The 25,289-nt window shown below is 38.6% G+C and overlaps 1 protein-coding gene across 1 annotated transcript in view; it reads right to left on the bottom strand.

Moving 5' to 3' along the window:
* PGAP3 (Per1-like protein PGAP3) overlaps positions 1 to 25,289 on the bottom strand; it is a 108,216-nt gene that overhangs the window by 6,648 nt on the left and 76,279 nt on the right. Inside the window, exons 5-6 of the mRNA XM_067139475.2 lie at positions 23,769 to 23,905; positions 13,550 to 13,754 (exon numbers count right to left, since the gene is read on the bottom strand). Coding sequence (XP_066995576.1) covers positions 13,550 to 13,754; positions 23,769 to 23,905 — 342 coding nt within the window. The remainder of the gene's footprint in view (positions 1 to 13,549; positions 13,755 to 23,768; positions 23,906 to 25,289) is intronic.

Genomic DNA, 25,289 nt, shown 5'->3' with positions numbered 1-25,289 from the left:
CTCTACCCCACTTAAGAATATTTTAGACATCCATGCACGACTCACCATACACTTACGTCAATTGGTGATGGATTTCAATCAGTTCAGTACCTTTTGCATTAAAAAACCGAATAACTGCATGCACTTCGCGGTAACATCCAATGGGAGCTGCATTCTCAACGGCTGCCAAGCCAAGACTGAGTGCCTCAGCGCGGCGTGCGCATGTTTATATGAGAGCGTGGGAAACACTCTTCACAATATTGTGACCAATAGCCACACGAACAGAGTTCTGTATTTATAAAAATGTAGGAGACCTTATTTTTGGGATTACCCTCATATTTAGTGAAGAAATGGTGAACTTATTAGTGCAATGGACAAATTTGAAACTCGGTGCAATGAGAAGTAATTACAAAAAGTCTACCCGACCAGAATTACAAAATGTTGACACGGTTGAAACGAAAGCTTTTCTAGGCCTCCTTATTTTCAAATCTAGAAAAGAGGACATCACTTCAGTCTTCGCAGTTGACGGTACAGGCCAATAAATATTTTGTGTTGTGATATCAGGTATGAGGTTTTCCATTCTGCTGTGCAGCCTGCGTTTTGACAATCCTGAAGACAGAATGCAGCGGAAGAGACAGATCCTACTGCACCCATATCTGAGCTTCTGAATATTTTGATTCAGAACTCTCGAAGGTATTACTCCATTGGCACAAATGCAACAGTAGACAAGATGCTAATTGGTTTCAGAGGTCGGTGTAAGTTCAGAATGTATATTCCGAATGAGCCTGTGAAATACGGAGTGAAATTGATGTGCCTAACCGATGTGAGAAATAGTTATTTGTAATGAAAATCCACAGCCTGTTTGCAGTCATTCGACCGGGTCAGGAAAAAATAGTTATTTGTACAATGCATATATTTATGCAGGGAAGGACACTAATGGAATAGGTCTTTCAAGGGAAGATAGGAAATTTTCGAAGCCAACTCAGGCAGTTCTTCATTTATCAGAACCAATACCAGGGCACAAATAGGAATATTAACAGCTGACAATTGGTTCATCTCAGTAGAGCTTGTCCAGGAGCTCAGGAAAAGGGAACTCACTTATGTTGGGACAGTAAAGAAGAAGAAGAAGGAGGAAATTCCAACTAACTTCTTGCCTTCCAAGCAGAGAAAGGTCAGTTTCTCTGTGTATGGCTTCATGAAAGACACAACTCTTCTCTCACACTTTTCAAAAGGAAACAAGGCTGTTTTGTTAGTATCCTCTACACACCATGGGAAAGCAACTGATGTGCACACGGGGAAGGAAGAGATGATTCAGTTTTATAATTCTATGAAATCTGGAGTAGATAATTTGGATCAGATGTCAGCCAACTACTGCACAGGTAGAAGAACAAGAAGGTGGCCAATGGCAGTCTTCTTCCGTATCGTTGATACTGAAGCTGTGAATGCGAATACCTTGCATCAGTCCTATCGTGTGAGCCCCAAATGACCAGGCAACATTTTCAGAAAGAACTTGATGCTCAACTTACTAGGCCACATATAAGAAGATTATCAAACCCCAGGATCCCAAGGTATATACGAGGCACTATCTATGAGCATCCCTGAAGAGCGTATCATCATTGCCGAGGACAAGCTTGAAAAACGGATTACTTGTCGTCTTTGCCCACCAGCAAAGAAGAGGATAATATATTACAAGTGCTACAGATGTGAAAAACCAGAGTGCTTGGAGTGTACAAGAAAGATCTGCTTTAAATGTGTTGAGTGAGAGTAACATTGAGGGCCAAGTTCAGTGCTTGCAATTTTCATCCCAACAAGAGATTAGTCTCATGTATGGTTAATTTTCAGTGAAGTGGTTATCAAACATCTTTAATACCCAAGTTAGGGTCCATTTTTGTTGAGTGTAAAGGATATGTGTGTATAAATGGAACAGTGCGTTCTGAGTAACGTAAACTGCTGTGACTGTAATCTGAAGGCATGAGGGTTCTATAAATTAACAAATGGAAAATGTTGTCGTTTTGGGTTGAATAAAGTGTAGTTATTCAAATGAATAATTTCTCTCATTAACCGTCTCTTCCGTAGCCATATTAATTTTGATGCGGTCTCTGTGACCTCACGCCCATGTTGATGTCACTGAAAATGTACGTCCATAGTTAAGGGTAAAGTAGAAATTATTTTTATGACTATATAGAACTACTGTCATACCTGCCAACTTTCGAAAAGAGAAATCCGGAAGATCCTTAAGAGGAAAATTTTTAACAACACGCACATGCGTAACAGTCTTGAGACATAATGAAAAAGGACGGCGGGGGATTATAAACAATACTAATACAAGTAAAATACAGTAGAACCTCAATGCATCGTTCCCGGAACTGTCGTTTTTCCGTATTCATCTTTGAATTTATTCGGTCCAAAAAATGTTCCATATAAAACAATGTTAAATTTCTCCGCATCTATCGTTTCTCGAACCATCGTTTTATCGCACCGATGGTTGAAAAATTATTTGTCCTTGGTCACAATTTTCCCGCACTGATCGATCATATGTAAGAGAAATATACGCAACATTTTTTGAATTTAGAGGGATTGCTCAATACTCTTAGCATATAACGGCGGCAACCTGTTACGCGAGAATGTACGAGCGATTCAGAGATGCTAGTCTTGTAGGCTGGAGTGCTGTGCGCAGGTTATTCACGCGCAACCTCACTACAAGCCTCCTGGTACCAACACTTCTCGACCCACTAACCGAACCCTAGAAGTATTCTTATTTACAAGAATTAAAACGTAGACAGTGTAAAACTCAAATTTGTCACCATTTTCTGTGTTGGTGTAGTCTGGTTAGGGCTGCCAACTTCATTGAAAAAAAAAAAAAGAAAATCGAGCAGTGCACCGGATTTGTTTTAATTACTCACAGGGTGATTAATCGTGTTGTACCTTGTGGAGTGTGTGGGATGCTAGAGGCCTGTTCGCCGCTTTGTTGCCCTCTGCCCAATAGTCTTGTTACAAGCCGGACCTAACCAAGCCAGACCAATAATCTTTCCTCATAGCCTAGTCTTGTAACAAGTTCCTAAGTTGGCAGCTTCACACAAGCCGCTGTGACATCGTTCGAGACGCGCCGCGTTGAATTTCTAACCTCTGTGACATCGTCTGAGCTGAGCTGCACCGAGTTGGGTATCGAACCTATCGTTCGCAAAGGGTCTACGGAATCTTTTCCTAAAAACAGGTTATCACCGTAATATCCACCTATATCTTTAATTTGCAATAAGAGAACTGATCTTAAAGGTTTTCAATTATTACAAAATGTGTAAAGAAAAGTGAAATGAAACGGCCTAAAAGTCACGCTTTTTATTTTCATCTCGTAGGCCCATATCATGGTTGCAATATTTTGACACGGTTATGTATAGTATGAGCTAAATGGTTAGCACGTGTTGGGCTTTGGGTCAAGGGGTCTTGATTGGGTCGAGGATTTTAACTTTCCTTGGTTAATTCCAACAGTTCGGGGGGCTGTCTCTTTGCCCAATTAAACATTAGAATTCATCTTAAGTAGGGACGCATTTTCATATGCGCGTGGATTGCCTATCACGCGACAACTCGAAAGACCTGCACCCGGCTCCGGAGACCACGTGCCATTATTGTTGTTCATATAATAATATTATTTACATAATGAACAATGTCCCAATACAGTATCCGTACTTTATTATTTTGCTTTCCCCCTATTTTTCATGTTGCCCGCATTTATAGTTTTCCCGCATCCGTCGTCATTTTCCCCTGTCCCCTGAAAAACTATGCATCGAGGTTTTAGTGCATATGTTATGATCAACCCTGAAATTAAATATACGAAGTTATATCTCGATGAGTACTCATGTGTTTTCACTTAACACTGGGAACACTTTCCGTGATTGTATAAAACAAGGAAATTAAGCAGAATAAGCCTCACGAAAAGACTGATAATATCGTTTGTTAGTAACTCATTACGAACACCACTAAAAATACTAAATCACTTACAAATTCGTCATACAATTCCACGAGTTTTAGAACTACCGCCAATGTTACACATGCACACAAACAAAGCCTTTCAGCTGATACGAAGCACGACCCAGTTACTAAAGTTGCTTTATATACATTCACAGCCTTCTACTTTTCACGGATTTTTCTTCAAAATCGCAGCCTGCTACTTGTTTGGGAACATCTCACTGAATGAAGTAGCAGTTGAGGTCGAACAGGTGACAAAAGCACGGTGATAATCGATAATATGATTATCGATACATTTACCAGTCGAATTTCAAACACTACATCTCGTATTACCAGCTACTATCGAAAGTCAAACAAATCCGATTAGACCACAGAAAGCGAAAATAAGCGCGGATATTCAAAATCTGTACAATAACGTTCATCCATACAACCGCAAAACACACTCAAAATCCGTACATTTTACGGAAAAACCGGAATACTTGGCAAGTATGTACTGTTAAATTACTTGTAGAGAAAAGGTTTCAACAACATGATGGACGTCAGATCTTGCTGTTATGCACTAGAAGGAAACAACTCTGAAAACAGGAATGATAAATCTATCTGATTCTTCTAATGCTGAAAGACAGACTTTCAAAGAACTGGATTCCATCAGGGCATAGCGAGTAGTTCAAGAGACAGCAAAAGTTAAGATTCATCAGTATGCTCTACCATTCCTAGGCTCGCCTCTTGTAGGTATGTTACTGTCAGCAATTCCGCACTGAATAAATTTCCATTTTAAAAATGTTATACCTTGTGTAACTCAGTTGACAACATATAGCATGTGCTCATATTACCTGAACTACGCGTATTGGATTGTCGATAGTTAATCCAATTAATCACCAGAGATTGATTTGTTTCTTTTTTCTAAACACTCGTTAACATTGAACTCTTGACTTTAGCAATGTTAATTGGATATCTTGTTCATGTGACAGAAAAAATATGGAATGTTCTTCTAGCTTAGAGAGCTTCTGTCATCAGCTGTCAGTGAAAGTCTGTTGATGTGCCTCATTAAGGCAGAAGACCAGGGAACTTGAACCCTCAAGAAAATTTGTGTATTTTCTGAAAAATATTCTGAATTTCACTGTAGTGGTGTTGAGACATTTGGGACATGCCCAGGTGTTAAAGACACCGATGAATTGTATTGTCTCGAAATTTCAAGAAACTTTTAAGCACTACAAATGTGCCCAAATAATTCTTTTAATGCTGAAGAGAAGTGTGGAGGTGCTTAGTTAATTCACAAAGGCTTGCAGACTGAATTGTTGTCTGCATTATACTAGCAATCATGACAAGAGCAAGCCCAAATGTGCACCATATGTATTCTACTATTATCCACTAGGCAACACTCATATCACCAGCCTCGCAGGTAACGTGCAAAGAATAGATTATGAATAGATACATCCACTGCTATATACAGATGAAGAATGGGAGTCTAAGTTGGCATATCTTTCCAATATTCTTATAAATTAGAATGAGCAAGACTAAACTGAGTCTAACGAACACCAGCAAGATAAGAATGAAAATCTACCAATTCAAGTAGACTATTTCTATAAAAGTTGGATTCGTGAATAAAACGCATAGATAATGAATGGTTTGATGTGTTCCAACAGTACAGCTGCTTGTTACTGAAAATAAAATAATGATGGATTTCATTACACACCATATTTACCTGAACATAAGACGCAGTTTTTCACCCAAATGTGGCTACCTTAAAACTCGGATCACCTCATTTTCCACAAACTAGAAGATAGCTTTTTACCAGTTCTGATCAATGTTATTTTTACGTAGCTAATAGTGCATATTAGTAAAAATACCTATTTTCATATTGGATTCAAGCTGTGGCAGGTTTTACCCCGCACGTTTCAAGGTCAGTCCTGGCTCCCACTTAATGGAATAAAGCCGAATCGAACAGTGGAAATTTCCACTCTGCCGTTCATATGTAGCGAAATGGGATTCTGGCGGGAAACAATGCATTCGATGGATGGTGTGAGGTGTGAGGGGCAGAAATTGAATTATCAAACTGATACACGCAGACTCCAACGTGATAATACGATTTTGTGGCAAGGTTAACAATTATTATAAAATAAATGGATATAATCTACCATGAACTTAAACATTCTAACCTGTCAGATTCTTCATATGCTTGCACTTATGCATTTGTTGTTGTTGCTGTAATATTGGAAATTATATTTAATAAATTGATTCAATAATAAATTAAAATATTTTTCAAGTCAGAGAGAGAGAGAGAGAGAGAGAGAGGGGGGGGGATAAAAAAAGGAACACACATAATAGGACAAACACATTGGCAGGTCAGTGTGGGAAGAGGGAGCAACAGAAACAGGAGATGAGGACAAACATCGGAACACAAAAGGACAAGAATAATCTCCACATCTTCAAATAGATAAGACTCTCCCCTCATCAATCTCAGTTCTTCTACATCCATTTCTTCTCAGCCCCCGTTGAGCTTTTTTCTGCTTCCCAGCTTGACACTTATTTTTTCCTTTCCTATACTTCAAACATTTTTCAGCGTCTGTTATTTGTAAGGTGAGTAACTATCTTAAAACAAAATCTTCATGGCTGTATGTAAGAGACAGCTGAGCTGACTTTGCAGCTGGAGCCGATGCGCATTTGCCGCCAAAGAACGAAATGAAAGATTGCGATCATCAGAGAATATTCCAGACTACTTCTTCCAGGTCTCTGAAACAGCCATCCTTTGGTCCACGTAGATCTTCCTTCCACATAAAATGGATTGTCGAGACAACATACAACAAGTACAACAAGTACGCTGAACAAGGCTTCACTATCTATATTGAGCTGAGACAACTTTAATTTAAATTCAACCTCATTCAACCACCCAACTTAAGGTGCACCAGCTAAAAACAAATATCAGATGGCCTTGTTAACCACACATTATACTGGACTTTGACTTATATCTCCAGTGATATTAACAGAAGTGTGGACATTAATTTTATTTCATCATCATATACATCAAGACTTTTACTCTCATTCACCAACATTTAACTTAAGGTGTACCGGCTAAAAACAAATATCAGATGGCCTTGTCAATCACACATTATACTGGACTTTGATTGATATTAACAGAAGTGTGGACATTAATTTTATTTCAATATCACATACATCAAGATTTTTACTCTCATTCAGCAACTTTTATTATACAACACCAATGTACCATACTAGACTATAACACCTGTAATGCGTTACATCACTCCATCATATTTTATCTATTGTTTGTTTAGTCCTAGATGTAAAATTGTAACCATTTGTACTTTGCATTGCATGTATATTGTACACAGTAATTTGGTATGTATCCTGCCCATCTTGTAACTTCAAGCTTAAGATGACGCTACTATGCATTGAAACCGGTACTTTAAACTAATAAATAACATGTTGCAAACATCTTATACGACATACTTTGTATTGAATAGGTTGAACTTTTCCTCAATTCCAATTGTGAATCTCAGTTCAATACGGAAAAATGAAGTTTTTAACTTATAATTATCGTCGAGTATAAACAGTCGTATGCATCATGCCTATAATGGTAATTAAGACACTTGTATGGAATTATAAAACTCACTTCGCTTGTTTTGTAAACATACTTGTGTCTTAATTATTGCCATTATAGGCTTGTTGCATAATGTACTATTAAGACATTTTAAGACATTCTACATGCCACAGTCACACAGTCTATCGATGAAACAATATGTAATTATGTCAATCTTCACTTCCAATCTCTAGCTCATCACCTTTGTGACAGTAAAAACTCTCAACCTTTCCTAGGTTTCCCACAATTATCATCAAGTCACTGTTAACGCCTCTTCGCAAAACACCAATAAACCTCACATTCCACGTTTTGTTGCCAAGGAACACTTCCTTAGATAGCACATATGTGATAGCCTTCTGAACCTCAGATTCATCCTCTTATCTTGCCAACATATCCTCACTAGTAATGTTTTGCCTACCGAGCTCGATAGCTGCAGTCGCTTAAGTGCGGCCAGTATTCAGTATTCAGGAGATAGTAGGTTCGAACCCCACTGTCAGCAGCCGTGAAAATGGTTTTCCATGGTTTCCCATTTTCACACCAGGCAAATGCTGGGGATGTACCTTAATTAAGGCCATGGCCGCTTCCTTCCCACTCCTAGCCCTTTCCTGTCCCATCGTCGCCATAAGACCTATCTGTGTCGATGCGACGTAAAGCAACTAGCCAAAAACGTTTTGCCTGCAACTTACGCAGCCTAATTTATCTCTGGATTTATGGCACTTTGCATCTTACTACACCGATTTCTTCGTATTGATTCACAATAAGGCAAGGAGTTAATGCAAAATAATCAACCATGACCATGATAATCAACCAGTACATCTTGTACTAGTCACTTATGTCTACATGTTACTTCACCGATAACATACATTAAACTGAACCAAAGGGAATAATTTAAGTTAACAGGAGAGAATACAAAACTTTGTCTTCCACATCTTCCCACACCCTAGTCAACCACCAACAGGATGATCGGCCATATGAGACGAGTCATTTGGAGACAGTGTTTTTTTTTCCCCCCATCTTGCCCTAGTCACAGTTCTCCACTGAGGAATTTTGCCTACGTGTCAGGCTATACCTCTTCAGTGAGAAGAACCTAGTCTCTCAGATATAATAGCACTTCCTTTCTGGTAGTCTGTTGAACATGGTGGCAGTTCCTCAATTCCCCTGTCCATTTCTAGAAAAGATTTGCAAGTTGAATTCCCTCCAAGTACAAATGAAGGACTGGTTCAGGAAGTTCTACACATGTTTGTTTTTTTGCTACTTCTCTTCAGCTGGAATTTGTCTCTTGGTTTTACTGTGTAAAAGGACAACCAACATTGGAACTACTGACGCAAGTGCGATAACAGGTAAAACTTGAAAACAATGTTCTCTCACCCATGGGTTATTTATTTCGTGTCAGAGTGTTGAGAAACTTAAAAATATAAATAAGGTATTATATACAAATAAAACAGAATACATTTTATGTCACAAAACATGTTTCACACAATGTCTGCCCAGAAATGGGCAACAGAAATTCCCTCTTCAGTGGCTTGAATCAAGTCTTGAAGTGTACAACGAACAGGGCAGGACTGACAGTCATACAGGTGTTGGGTAGTTTGTTGCTCCCCACAATTGCAGAAGTCTGACTGATCTTTCAGATAACCCCATTTTTTAAGGTTATCCTTGGATTTACCTACTCCACTCCTCAAACGATTAAGTGCCTTCCAGGTTGTCCATTCCAAATGATGACCAGGGGGTGGAGATTCAGAAGGCACCATCCAATCAGAAAGATGCTCCATTTTTGCTCGCCACATATCACAACGTGCTGTTCTTGCTGGTTTATCCAGAGCCTTGGAGACATTGAGGAAACTTTTCCTGGACTTCAGTCTTCTGGGTGGAGGTCGATGTCCAAATAACGGGTGGTTGCTTGTGAGATCCACCTTCGACCTCTCTTGCCTTGCAAACACTTCTCGCCGAATGTCTGGAGGAGAAATACCAGCCAAGCAGTAGAGTTTGTCAGTGGGAGTAGGTTTCAGACACCCAGTTACTATTCTACATGTTTCATTAAGAGCTGCATCCACCCGCTTCGTATGGGCTGACCTAAACCATACAGGACACGCATACTCAGCTGCAGAAAAACTCAGAGCAAGAGCTGAGGTTCTTAACAAAGTTGGATGGGCTCCCCATTTGCTTGAGCCAAGTTTACGGAGGATGTTATTTCGGGCTGAGACTTTCTGTCCAGAATTAACACAGTGTTTCTTGTATGTTAAGGTCCGGTCTAAAGTGACACCCTGGTACCTAGGTGTAAAACAATGCTCCAGTTGCTTACCCTCCCACGTCACGCACAGCTGTCTAGTAGCTTCTCGATTTCGAAGATGAAATGCACACACCTGGGTCTTAGTCGGGTTTTGTAGTAGCCGGTTCTTCTGATAGTACACTGAAAGTTCCTTAAGTGCATTTGAGAGCTGCATTTCAGTGGTTTGAAAGTCGTCGCACTGGACAGCTAATGCCAGGTCATCGGCATAAATGAAGCTTCTTGTATAGGAAGGCCTTGGCTGGTCATTTGTGTAGATGTTAAAGAGGATTGGCGAGAGGACACTGCCCTGAGGAAGTCCGTTCCGTTGGTCCCTCCACCTACTGCACTTTCCTTGAAACTCAACAAAGAACCAGCGATTCTGCAGGAGAGTTTCAACAATCTTCGTGAAACCATAGTCTCTGGTGAAGTTATAGAGCTTGGTGATCAAAGTTCTATGGTGCACTGTGTCGTATGCTGCCGTAAGGTCCACAAATACCACACCTGTGATTTTACGTCTTTCAAACCCATCCTCTATGTGCTGAGTTAAATTGAGCACCTGTGAAGTACACATTCCTTCCAGATCTAAAGCCTGCCTGTTCTGGAATAAGAAGGTGATCTACTTTAGATGTGAGGCGCTCAAGTAGGATCCTCTCAAATATCTTATATAGGTGACAAAGTAATGATATTTGCCTGTAGCTCTTAGGATCTAATGGATCCTTACCTGGCTTCAAAATAGCTATCACTCTAGACTTCCTCCATACCTTAGGTATCTGTTTACTCTGCAGGCAATTGTTTAGAAAATCAACAACCCACTTCCTTGCTCTGGAACCAAAATGTTTTATTTGTTCCACTCTCATATCATCCAGACCTGTAGCCTTGCCATTTTTGGATTTGTTTATGGCTTTCTCTAATTCCTCTAGGGTGATATTATTAGTGAGGTCGCTAGACTCCTTATCTATTTGGCGTTCTATTTTAACTCTATTCATATAACCCCCTATTTTTCCATTGAGCAAAAGTTGATGAGCAATGGCATCTGGGGACAAATTGACGTGTACAGGGGCTTTTGTGAAGTCATTATTAAGCCTCTTTAAAAGTCGCCAGGCTTTCTGACTACTTTTAGACATGTCCAGGTCTTCAAGGGTAGATATCCAATGATTTCGTTTATCTTCCGCTAACATTGTTGTCACCTCTAGACCTTTCTGCACAGTCTCTTCGCCAAAGGGATTCGTCTCAAATAGATCAATGTATTCAGCCATCAGAGCTGAGGAATGTTGATTGAGTCCAGGAACATAATTCATTCGACAACCTCTGGGAATTGACTGTCTGGAGCTCTTGTTCACTGCATCTACAAACAGATCGTAGTCAGTCATAGAAATACCTATATCAGATACAGCATCTTCCAGATATGCAGTAAACTTGTTCCAGTCTGCTTTCTTAAAATTATATCGCCTGCGGAAAGGTACGCTCATAGGACGTACCGCAGCAAATACCTGACACATGATGGGTCTATGCTGTGTGTGTGGTATTGGGGTGCCGATGTTCTTTATACACTGCTGAGCAATTCCTTCGCTAACAAAGATTAGATCAGGGTTATAACCTCGTTGCCAATGCCCGCTGTTAAAAGAAGGAGGAAGTTTAACATCGTGTAACAGTAGCATCTGGTGGGTCTCAGCCCATTCCAGCACAGCCTCTCCATCTTCATTCTCATGTTCATATCCCCAGACGTTGCTTTGGCTGTTAAAGTCACCAATTACAATGTGGACGGCTTGATTGTCGAAATTCCTTGGTTTCTGGAAATGGAATGCAGAATTTGGTGGTTTATATATAGAGGAAACAGTGCAATGATTTAACTCAACTGTAAGGAGTTCTACGTCAGCACAGTCAGATATATCAGTGGATAGGACTGCTATACCAGGTTTGACAAATATTGCACTTCCATGCTGTTGACTTGGTCTCTCTACCACTAAACGCAACCCATGGGTAACTAATGCAGATATCGAGCTTGAATTATTATTATTATTATTATTATTATTATTATTATTATTATTATTATTATTATTATTACTTGTATGTATAGCTACAAAGTGTTACATCCATTTTGTACTACTATTATTATTATTATTATTATTATTATTATTATTATTATTATTACATCATATGTACATATGATATGATCGTGCTGTTTGTGAGGTTATGTCATGAAACATGTGCTGTATGTAAATATCCATATGAGTTCAGTTAATGTAAATACCTGTAAATTAACATTATAATTTATTCTTACCTGTATCTATAAATTGTAATCCATACTTGTGAAACACACACAACTTCCAGAATGGTAATAGACGAGAACGACTGAGAATATTCCATACATTATAATCTATGTATTATGCACTCTCAAGTTTTTGAGAAGGTATTGCTTGTAACGTATCTTTCTGGAAGCCTGACCAGGATATATATATAAGGAGATGATCTTGACAAAAAAAGTTAGTTATTGTTTGGGAGTTATTGTTAAATAAGTTGTTGGAAGAGAGTTATTGTGTAGCAAGGTTATGCTTGTGACCATGTGTGGACATGCTTTTAAGCAGTCAACTGTTTTATTTGTGTTCCAAGGTTGTATTCTCCATGTGCAGTGATTGGCTTTTGTCAAAATGGTGGCTCGGTGATGTGAGTGTTTTGTTGTGACAGCAGTGACCAAGGTTATGTGTGTGTTTAATTTGTAAATACATGTAAATAAAATAATTGTACCAATTGACAGCATCTCGTGTGCGTCTTTGTGGATACGTTACTACCATGTCAGGCGTCATTCACTCAAACATTAGCATTACCTTTGAACACCAAAACACCATGGTGCTCTGAATCCCATTTGCTGAAGAATCACAAGTTACATACCTAACTGACACTGCTAAATGTTATAAAATGAACTATACTTTCTGAGACAATTCAAAACTGACAATGCAGGAAGAGTTTTTCCTATTTCTGCAATTACAACAAAAGTATATAGAAGAAACAATTTATATCACAAATGATGGACTGTATTGATGGCATAGCCATGATTGAATATATGGATTTATAAGGAATGGGAAAATAGCTCTTTAAAAATAAATTCTAACATGAAAGATTAAGACTGATGAATTTACAGCAGCTGTGAAAGTGACTGAATTCTGATGTTTACTCCGAATACAATACAGTAACTGGACAGCTGCAAATTGAGCACTGGCCTGCCTATCTGCGTATCAAAGTATCTCAGTGCAGCTGCTCTCTGCATGCCAAGGATTAATGTACTGATATAGCAGCAATGCAGTGGGAAAGAGGAAACCAGATTTTCCATAAGTAAATAATAGTAAACAAATGGATTTAACTGCAGCAATAATCACTACTAGAACTTCAGAAATAGTAATTAGTATTTTACTACTAGTAAAAGGCATCTATCTCATCAGTAAAAAAAGGAAACTTGGGTCCTCCTGTTCCTCGATGTGGTGCAGCTCTTTTTCTGGTACACCCCCAATGGAGGTAAGCTGCAGGTACCTTTTGCAACCACATACTATCCCTCATGCCATTCTTAAATCTCTGGCAGTACCAGGAATCAGTCCCTGGCCTCCAAGGATAGCAGCTCATCAGCAACAGATATGAATGGTTATCAACTGCACTTACATACTGACAGCCTGAATTGTATGAATTCCAGAATTTAACATGTGTTCAAGGGAACCGCCGACAATTTGATAACTGTAAAACATACATACCTGTAAAATATGAATGGCAGTGCTATTGTACTGATATGCCACAAAGCGTGTGCATCTACCAATCCCCATAAAGGGGGAAAATCTAAGACTTCCAAAACCAGGCACACGCCAGCGAGTATAACGAAGAGTGCAAGACGCCAGACGTACGGCTGGGATCGAACACTGCATCCACACCAGATCAACCAACCCAGAGCATTAAAAACACCTGCAAATATCAGAACCAAACAATTCAAATTTGAACTCCATACAATTATACTATGAACAACAACATAAAATTTGCATTATTTTTCCATGGAATCAACATATCGAATCCAATAATAAATTCATTTAGCCACAATGAAGATAGTGGTACTATTAAATTCAAGTTTAGGCCAAATGCATATTTGCAAGCCTTTGCAAGGGAGTGATTAACAGGAACCATTACTAACGCTTTTGTATTACCTAAAACATATCACACAATCCACATTAAACAGCACATGACTGTAAAAATTCTAGAATTGTTATTTTTGATTTGACAAAAAATTAAGAAAAAATTACGTTTTATATCCATAAGATAAGGGAACAAAAACAGAAATAGTAATCAATTTCTAGCGCAGTATTTTATGCTGATTTCAAATCTGAAAACCATTTTGTTTTATCATGTCAGGTTGTGATGATGCTGACAAGGTTTTACTTTTCATGGAACAGCATTCATTGAAAACTGTTTTCATTGTTATTCGTTATTTTCCATAAAAAGCCAAAAATTTTCATTTGCTTGTCTTTTATTGTCAATAACAGTGAATATTATGGTGCCCAGAGGTTGCATAGATTCACCAGATCTGTTTTGCTATGTGTGCAGCGATGTAACAGACAAATCCAGTAAGTGCCATGTAGTGCATTAGCACTAATCTTAGCTAAAGCCAGGTTCATTAGTACTCCATGCAGAAATCAATGCTCTAGTGAAACTTCTGTCTGTGTGTTGTTTTCCTTGATACAATGTTAAAAATATGTAAATGGCTGATGTCGTATACCTCAAGAACAGTGGGTGATAAAGACAAACGGTTAGCATATTTTGAATCAATTTGTTTCAGTTGTCTTAAAATACTTGTTGGATACCCAGATATCCAGAAATTCTTTTCTTGTTGATCAGTGTAAGAAAGAAAAACAATCTTGTATTTAAATATATATATATATATATATATATATATATATTATAACGTTTTCTAGTGGTTTAACTTCGCACTAACACATCAAAGGTTTTCATCGACACAAGGATGAGAAAGGACTGGGGAAATAGTGGCTGTGGCCTTAATTAAGGTACAGACCCAGTATTTGCCTGGTATGAAAATGGGAAATCACGGAAAACCATTTCAGAGTTGCTGACGGTAGGATTTGAACTCGCCATTTCCTAATGTAAGCTCACCGCTACACGACCCTAACCATATGGCGAACTTGCTCGATGTGTTTTTATTATGTCAAAGTTACAATAATAATAATAATAATAATAATAATAATAATAATAATAATAATAATAATAATAATAATAATAATAATAATAATAATAATAATGGTGTATGGCCTTCAGAGCGGCCCCGTGCATCGGCACTTACATTCTGAATGGAAATTCTAAGTTCCCATGGAGGGAATTAGATTATTTTCCACCAATAGAGCATATCAAAAATCAGATCAAAAATTAGATGGATGGCTTTTCCGGCGTTTGCTCTATTAACCAGCGTTTCGTCTTAGGTCTGACACTAGACTCTTCAGAGTGGGATGTGTCAGACCCTACCCACTGACGCTGGGGTGTATGCAGGTGAACTTATCAGAAGCTTATTTATGAAGCACAGTCTGATAACTGCATACGGGAGATAAAACTCCACAATGGAATTAATGCCCGCCTAGCAATTCCAAATGGAAATTCTAAGTTCCCATGGAGGGAATTAGATTATTTTCCACCAATAGAGCATATCAAAAATCAGATCAAAAATTATTGATTTTGATTTTTGATCTGATTTTTTATATGCTCTATTGGTGGAAAATAATCTAATTCCCTCCATGGGAACTTAGAATTTCCATTTGGAATTGCTAGGCGGGCATTAATTCCATTGTGGAGTTTTATCTCCCGTATGCAGTTATCAGACTGTGCTTCATAAATAAGCTTCTGATAAGTTCACCTGCATACACCCCAGCGTCAGTGGGTAGGGTCTGACACATCCCACTCTGAAGAGTCTAGTGTCAGACCTAAGACGAAACGCTGGTTAATAGAGCAAACGCCGGAAAAGCCATCCAACTTACATTCTGTACGAAAAATGCCAGGATTACATGTGATAAATATCATTTTTGATCCGTATTGATGATATTTGATTGGAATAATAACAATAAGTTAATTTATTAATTTGACCACCAAATCAATACAATAAGTCTTGTCTTTGTTGATTTACATTGACATGTTAACTAAAATGGTACATGTTTCGCCTTTTATATAGGCATCATCAGCCATTGCCTTAACCTTGAAATAAATAAATGCTGGTCGAGGAAAATGAATAAATTTTCGTATTCTGTCATGAGTTTACTTTTTTCGATTCTTTTGAGGATATAAAGGTCTTGTTCTATTGTAGTGAATTTATGTCCTGTGTCCCTCATGTGGTTGGCCATAGATTGTGCCACAAATCAAGTAGAAAGAAGGTAGAATGTTTGTAATTCCTTCTTATGTCATTAGATGGCACTGACAGAGCTTAATTTTTGTAGTTTACTAGTCAATTGTGAGTGTATGATCTGTGAGCTCTTGACGTCTATGATCCAATATGGCAGCCTCCTTGTTTGTTTATGTCCACATGTTGTGATTTGTTTTCAATAATTTCACGTTCTAATTGACGCATTTGAGTTATTTATCATAATATATTAAGTTTATTATTATTTCTATTGTAGTTATAGTTACTTAGCAATTTATTTAGGTCGTAGTAAATTGTAAATAATACATTTATCACAACAAGGCATGTCGTCACATAGGCCTATTTCGGGAGAAGAAATTGAGGAACTTTTGGGTTGCCTTGAAGATGTAAGCGACTATAATTTTAGCGAAAGTGATGATTATGATATTTCTGGGTCTTCAGATAGTGCACCAGAGAATGATGGAGCTGTGTCATTGGCTAATGGGCTTACAATATTTCGTGCAATATCAAAGAGTTATTCGATGGTAGGACTCACAGTGTGAGGTACTGATGTTGGATCGTGTTTGCACACATGTGGATGTTTGTGACCAAGAGACGAATTAGGAATCATCTCACTGTGATGAGGGAGTTATTTAATGTTGTGGTTTGATGTGGAATTGATATATTTTTAAAGGGACAATATTTGTTCTCCCTTTGTCAAGCGGTAGGATGTCCCTCTGCCACACCCCCCAGCTGCGAAGGTGGCTGAGCAGGGAAACCGTATTTATGTGCGAGACTCTTGTGGAGTATTTTTTTGTGTATGCGCTTCAACCGCACTGTGAACTTGTAGCCTGGCTGGCATTTTGTTCTTGCGGGATGTGCCAATTGATTTATTGCCTCAGCTGACCTAGATAAACTTCAGAAATGAGCGACCCGGTTTTCTTTACTTATTATTTCCTTTATTATTGTTTTTTTGCATATTAAAAGACTAGTAGGGTTTTCAGGATCCCTGGAGACATCGTGGACCTGCGTTCGGTTCTGCGCTTGTGAACAGCGATCTCACAGAGTTGGGACAGTTGATGTGCATCTCACATGCTTTGTGTATATAAATTTGTGTTTCTCATGTGTGTTTTTGTTGTTTTGTGTCTCATTTGTGATGTTATTCAGCGTCAACAATGGTGTTCCCCGTTGGTGCAGCGGATTTGCGTATACAGGTGAGGGATCGATCCGAACCCAAGACCTATGATGCTTGTATTGTTTGTATCATATCATGTCAAGTTATTCCATTGGGAATATCAAATTGTGATAGGATAGGTGTCACACAGATTTGTTTACATTGAGTGTTTTAACTTCGTTGCCCAATAATTTGGGAATAGCTTCAGTGATTTATGTTAAATGTTTCCGTACACATCAAATTATGATATAGCGCTTAATATGGTATTACTTGGTCTTATCCCGCAAACATATTTCTTTTAACAACCCTCAATGATGTAAAAAGCGATTCTTGTACTCACCTTGTATATGTATATCATTCTTCATTATCTTCAGGATTCAATAAACCCCTTTGATTGTTATAAAACTTTTAAAAATCTTGTTCTCATTCTAGTGCAGTTATGACACCCGTCTTCTCCTACACTTTATGCCACTAAGTTTTTAAAAATATTTGATGCCCACTTGATTATAACCCAGTAAACGACCCTGATGATGTACGCCGGAGGCCCTATGAGTAGGGGGCAGGTGCAGTACATCTACACACAACATTGTCGGACAGGAATTCTCCGAATACTGAATTCATCAACTTCTTGGTCTTTACAATGTGTGGATGACCCTGCCTCGGGAGGTCATTGACGGTCCCTGACTCAATGAATCATTATATAATCCGGTAAACAAACACTCTGCTTACTTTAAATTTTTTAAGTGATATGAAAGTGACTGAAGCTGATTCCTTAACCCTATGAAAAGCTATTATTGCCTCCTGATTTTCATAATCACTCCATTCCATTGTGAATACTTCCAAAAGTAAACTCACATTGGCTCCCCTAATGTGTAGTTGCAAAGGTGGTTTCTGGCCCTGAGAATTGGTTGTACAGTTTTTGTAAAACGTCTGCAACAGAATTTATGGTAGGACAAGGTACGTTGGAAAACTGTGGGATATAACTACCAAGCGAGATAATGTAATAACTCTTTCTTGTTACTTGTTTAATGTTACACTAACTACTTAAGGTTACTGGCAATGTTGAGAAACAAGGGACTCAGAATGAGAAGTAGCAGTTCACAGCCCCAGCACTCTGAAAATGGGAAACGAAGGGAAACCATCTCCAAGGCTGTCAATGGAGGAGCTCGAACCCACTATCTCCGGAATACAAGCTTACAGACACATCATACATACTGCGCAGCCAACACGCTCGCCATAACGTAATAGTGCTAGGAGATAATGATCATAAAATAGGCAGTCAGTATATCAAGAGAACAGCAGGAAGATATGGATGAGGAGAAATTAATAATAATAATAATAATAATAATAATAATGTTATTTGCTTTACGTCCCACTAACTACTTTTTAAGGTCTTCGGAGACGCCGAGGTGCCGGAATTTAGTCCCACAGGAGTTCTTTTATGTGCCAGTAAATCTACCGACACGAGGCTGTCGTATTTGAGCACCTTCAAATACTACCGGACTGAGCCAGGATCGAACCTGCCAAGTTGGGGTTAGAAGGCCAGCGCCTTAACCGTCTGAGCCACTCAGCCCGGCGATGAGGAGAAATTAATGAAATGGCAGGGAGGATTGTGACTAATATGAATTTATTACAGGGATACGCTTTTGAGGTCCCCTTCAAACACAGATACACCTGGAAAGGACTAGGTGATTTGAGAAGAATACAGAACACAGCCATAGCTGTCCCACTTTGGACAGTGATGGTGACCATCTTCTAGTGCAAACTAGTCTTACATCGAGTAGAATGGAGCGCGGAAGTAAAACACAGAACATAGGAAGATGTGGCATGATTTTATGCTCTATTCAGTGCAATATTAAACAAAAAAGAAAGAAAAACAAATGAAATTTAGATAAGCTGAAAGAACCTACTACCAATGAAGAATTTGAAATGCAAACAGGTGACCTACACACATTTCAGAGATATATACCATGAGCTACAATAAAAACAACAATACTGGTAAAGATAGCTGAAACTGAGCTCATGCTTAAATTATTTGAACCCCACAAACCTTGGATGACTGAAGATATCCTCCAAATTATTCAAGAAAGAAACCAAATGAGAAGGGTAACAGCAATATAAACATATACAAAATAAAATCACAACCAAATGCAAGGAAGCAAATGAAATATAATTAAGAAGTATTTCTTATGGTATCATAAGTGATATAAATTTGGTGAAATAAAACAAAGCCTACAACAAAATTTGAACATTAGAATTTAAACCAAAGATGGAATACTATGTACTAACAAATCAGAGGAAATACTTTTTGAAACAGAAGAAGTAACCAATTGCTGAAGGGAATATCTAGAAGAACTATGTGTAGGCAAAGAAGACACAGAAGACAAATTCTTTATATCTAGTTTTATCATAAATATTATTATAATGTTCATGGTGTGGGTTACCGTAGTCACGTCCTAGTTCGTGAACTATGGGCAATGGCCAAGTGGCCTAGTAAGTGGTCCTGAGAGTCGGAATACCAGTTGCTATGGAATGGGGTGGGCATCTTGGACATACTGTGAGTCATAGCCCTCCTTGTGCTCAAGCGGCTAGGACTATACAATCCATCAGTAGTCCCTAACCCATTAGAGGAGAGATCCTCACTTGGACTATGTGTAAGTAGGGTAGCATCCTGTTTCACAGAATTTTTTATCGAGCATACTAAGAACATTTTAAACAAGCCTCGAACCTATGGAAGTAACGGAGTCCCACTCCCTCTTGGCAGGCGAGGGATGCCTTGGAAACAACTTGGGAAATGAAATGGAATTCGATGGAGAGCTATCAATATTAATGAAGCCTATAGAAGAAAGAACGTAGAACTGGTAGAGTCAGCAAAGAGAATGCATCTGGATGTGTTGGGAGTTAATGATATTCGGGAAAAGGGAGATAACAAGGAAGAGATAGGAGATTATACAGGGTATTTGACAGGTGTTAAAAAGGGAAGGGCAGAGTGTGGGGTAGGGCTGTTCATCAGGAATATATTGCACGCAACATAGTTTCTGCAAATAAGTGAATGATGTGGGTAGAATTGGCAGTTGGAGGAATTAGGACGAGAATTGTCTCAGTGTATTCACCATGCGAGGGTGTAGATGGGGATGAAGTTGACAAGTTTTATGAAGCATTGAGTGACATCATAGTCACAGTCAACAGCAAGGATAGGATAGCTCTATAATGGGCAATTTCAATGCACGAGTTGGAAATAAAACTGAAGGATATGAAAGGGTGGCTGGTAAATGTGGGGAAGATATGGAAACTGATAGGAATGGGAAGCATTTGTTGGACTTCTGTGCTAATATCAGTTTAGCAGTTACGAATACATTCTTCAAGCATAACGCTATTCACTGCTACACATGGGAGGGTAGGGGCACCAGATCCATAATAGACTATATCCTAACCGACTTTGAATTCAGCAAATCTGTTAGGAATGTGAGAAGTTTTCCAGGGATTTTTCAAAGATACAGACCACTATTTTATCTGTAGTGAACTAATTATCTCTAGGCCTAGGATAGAGAAAGTTAATTTGTCTGCAGATGAATAAGGGTAGAAAATCTCCAGGATGAAGAAATTAGGCAGAAGTACATGGATATGATTATTGAAAAGTTCCAAACAGTGGACAGTAAGCAGGTTCGGGATCTAGAAGGAAAATGGGTGGCATACAGGGATGCTGTAGTAGAAACAGCAAGGGAATACCTAGGAACAACTGTGTGCAAAAGATGGGAAAAAAGCGAACATCATGGTGGAACGATGAAGTGAGAGCCGCTTGTAAACGTAAAAATAAGGCATATCAGGCATGGCTCCAAACAAGGACTGATGCAGAGAGTGAATTGTACGCATATGAAAGAAACAGAATGATACAAATAGTTGTTGAATCCAAAAAGAAGTCGTGATAAGATTTTGGTAATAACCTGGAAAGGCTAAGTCAAGCAGCATGGAAACATTTCTGGACAGTAATAAAGAATCTTATGAAGGGGGGGAAAAAGGAAATGAACAGTGTTTTGAGTAATTCAGGTGAACTCGTAATAGATCTCTGGGTATCACTGGACAGACAGGTGTAAGGAATATTTTGAAAATCTTCCCAATGTAATAGGAAATCTTCCTGGTGACGTCAAGAAACAACCAAGCTCGTGGAGAGGAGGACAATGATGTTGGTGAAATTACGCTTGATGAAGTGGAAAGGATGGTAAATAAACTCCATTGTCATACAGAGCTCTGCCACTGGTCTACAGATGACTGGAGACACATGATTTGGAGTAATGAATCATGCTCTAACATGTGGCTGTCAGATGGGAAGATTTGCATGTGGCAAATGCTAGGCGGACGATACATGCCAGGCTCTATAGTGCCCACAGTAAAATTTGGCAGTGGTAGAGCAATAGAGTGGCAGTGCTTTTTATAGAAGGGACTTAGTCCTCTCAAAATACAGGGCATTTGTAAAGTCACTGGACTCTAACTTTGAAAATCGTATCTCAGACTTTGAAAATCGTAGCTCACGTATCTGACAGAATAAAGTGGCAAGCTTGGTTATGAGATGTTATCACACATGGTAGAACTGGTTGTAGTGTTGTCAGACCAGTGGAGCTGTTGCCTTGTGCAGAGCGAGATGCACAATGTCAAGGGGACGACAACGTATTTTGCACGCGCATGAGGCTTATTTTGAGTGCAAAAGTTATAAAGAAAGTAAGGAAAAATGGAGACATCGATTTCCTGATGAACCCTTACGAGGTAAATCTTCTTTGTATGATTTTGTACACCGTTTTTGTGACATGGGCTCCGGAGATGGTAGAGAACAATGTGGGAGACCTAAATTAAGTACTGACATTTCCCTTCGCGATGTCCGGCAGCATATTGAGAGATCTCTGTGGTAATCTCTAAGGCATTTGTTACAAGAACCTGGAGTATCAACTGGATCCACACATAAAGCACTGAAATTGGCAAAGCTATGCTTGAATCAAGTCAAGGCCATCCAGGAGCTGAAGCTGCCTGATTTAGAGAAACGTCGCCATTACTACGAGTGGTTCCGTACCTTCACACAAAAAGTAGACATTCTGAACAATACTTTCTTCACAGATGAAGCATTCTTCTACCTACCAGTGGCTACACTAACTCCCAGAACATCAGACTAGGGGCAAACGAAAATCTGCATGCCTTGCATAAAGTACTGCTTCATACTGAAAATATTGGCGTCTGGTGTGCAATATTGTGCAAAAAGTCTTTGGACCTCTGTTTTTTGACACAACAGTTGATGGTGCCATATACGGAACACTGTGCAACAATTTGTAGCTTTATTGAATGTGAATGAGCACTATTGCTGTTTTCAGCAAGACGGCACCACTTGTCATATTATTAATGTGACCTTGGCAATGCTGAAAGATTTTTTTTGTAATTAAGTAATCTCAAGAAATTTGTGGCCTCCTCGTTTGCCAGATTTAACCACTCCTTACTTTTTTCTGTGGATCTATTTAAAAGAAAAGAGTATATACAGATAATCCACATTCCATACATGAACTCAAAGAAGCAATTTCTAAATGTATTGGAGAAATAACACCAGCAAATTTGAGAAAAGTGTTGCAAAACATGTGTAAGCATGTAAATTTGAGCCTGCGAGAAAATGATGGTCACTTTCAATATCTCTTGTGAACAGGAACTGTGGGAATGCAATGTGTGGGAAACGAGTTAGTGTTATGTCTGAACATTTATTACTCTCAACACTTCCAGTATACCTCCACCAGATTAAAAAAATATATTTTTCTTCACTTGAAGGTATGTAGGTATGAAGGTATTCTGTGTAATCACTAGATTTGTTTGAGTAATAAAACTTCACAAAAAATCTGAAATATTGAGTCCAGTCACTTTATGAACACCCTGTACTACAGAGTACATTCAAGGCTGAAGGATATAAGGACATTCGATCAGCTGCATGCTGTCTACAGTAGAAGACCAGTTCAGAGATGATCACTGTGCTCTTCAGCATGATAATTCTCCATGCCATAAAACAGGGTCTGTTCATAAGTGGTTTGTGGAAATAAGGTTCCAGAAATGATCTGGCCAGCCTAGAACTCTGAACTGAAACCTATCAAATACATCTGGGATGAATCAGAAACATTCTGACACCTGGTAAATAGTCCTCCATCCCACCCAGAAAGCAAGCTGTAATGAAGACCAAAGGTGGGCCAACCCGTGTTAATGTCCATTACTGGGCACTATATCTGAGGAACACTTAAGAGGATATTTTCAAGCAGATGTCCGGATATTTTTGATCAGATAGTGGATCTCTGTTGTTGATAGTCTCAAGACTGACAGACCAATAAACTCCACTTCTCTTCACCTATTAAGATATGGCGATGGTTTCTATAAAAACATAGGAATAAGTACTTACCCACAGCAATATTTATCTTCATATTTAAGCCATAATCAAATTTCATAGTTAATATATAAGTAGTATGGACAGAGAAGCCAATAAAGCATGTTGCACTCATGACGAAAGACAGATAATGAAGTTGTCCATCTGCAAATCTGTAAAATGACGATCATTTAACATCGATTAGTCATATATTAATAGACAGTTACCAGTATTACAAAGCAACTGCATAAATATTTTTATATATATAGAAGACCCACTAAAATGTCAGAATATTTATGTAATAATACTAACAATATAGGAAAACTTTTTAAAAAATAACATGAATGGTCAAGATCAGACTTTTGAAATCATTCTCCTAACCATATTTTGGCACAGGCATGCAATTTAAAGCTTATTTGTTTATACAAGGGAGGGACTAACAAGCATCAGGCAAATATCACCCCACAAAATTCCTAGTGGACAGGCAATACTCTTCATAAAGATGACTTACCAGACAGATTATTACAGAGGCAATCAAACTTATCATTTAGGACACTGGACAGTAACTTTCAGAAAATATAAATATTTTACAAATAGAAGCACAGATTAGTTAAAACATTTAATCATGTGGATATAGAAAATATGAAGGGAGCGTGATTAGAGCAGTGACCCAGATGGCCAAGATTTGAATCTTGGGCGATCCAGGTTAGGAATTTTCACCTGAAAAATCATGTGACATCGGGAAGAACATCCAGCTTTAAACCCTTGGCCAAAATCTAATATGAGCCTGTGTGGCTCCAGTGACCCTGGAAATATCTAGGATAGGCCAAAAAAAGTTTGAATAATGCTTTGCCATTTATTAAAATCTATGCTAGGCTATTATGCTAATACAGACTAAAGAAATAGCCATATTGAATGAAAAGCATATAATATGATTCTGAATGATAAAGAAGACTCTTGAAACTTTGAGTATATAAAGACAGTTAACTTTTCAGTTAGCCCTTGTTTTCTTCACAATGAATCAAGAGAAATAAGTAGATAACGTAAATATGGCCACGGAGGCATAATGTGACTTTTGAATAGCACTGTGAACTTACAATGATGAGAATAAATTCAAACTAACACTTTCCTTTTAAAATAAGATTAAACACAGGGTCATCCAATTAACGCAGAACCACAGCTGAGGCTGCGAGACAATACAAGAGCAAGCTAGAGTGAACGCCTGATACATTTTAATGCACTTCGAAAGCACTCGCCTCTAATTTCTCGTCATGAAGAGGTTCCAATATAAATGGTCCATTATTGGACATAAAATTTTTTCCAGCAAACTCATTCCTGGTTGCCAGCGTTTCGCCCTACTTGGCTACTTGGAGCCTACGCAGTGGCCTCCAGGGTATGCACTAGCCAGCATCTTGGTAGGTGTGCTAGGTACCAACTGATGAGCCCAACCTTGCACACGAGGGCGAAACGCTGGCAACCAGGAATGAGTTAGCTGGAAAATTTATAATGTCCAATAATGGACCATTTATATTGGTATTATAAATTTACTCATTCGGG

Source organism: Anabrus simplex, chromosome 2 (assembly GCF_040414725.1).
Source record: "Anabrus simplex isolate iqAnaSimp1 chromosome 2, ASM4041472v1, whole genome shotgun sequence".
Taxonomy (NCBI): Eukaryota; Metazoa; Arthropoda; class Insecta; order Orthoptera; family Tettigoniidae; genus Anabrus; species Anabrus simplex.
This window is presented reverse-complemented; position numbering and strand designations above follow the sequence as displayed.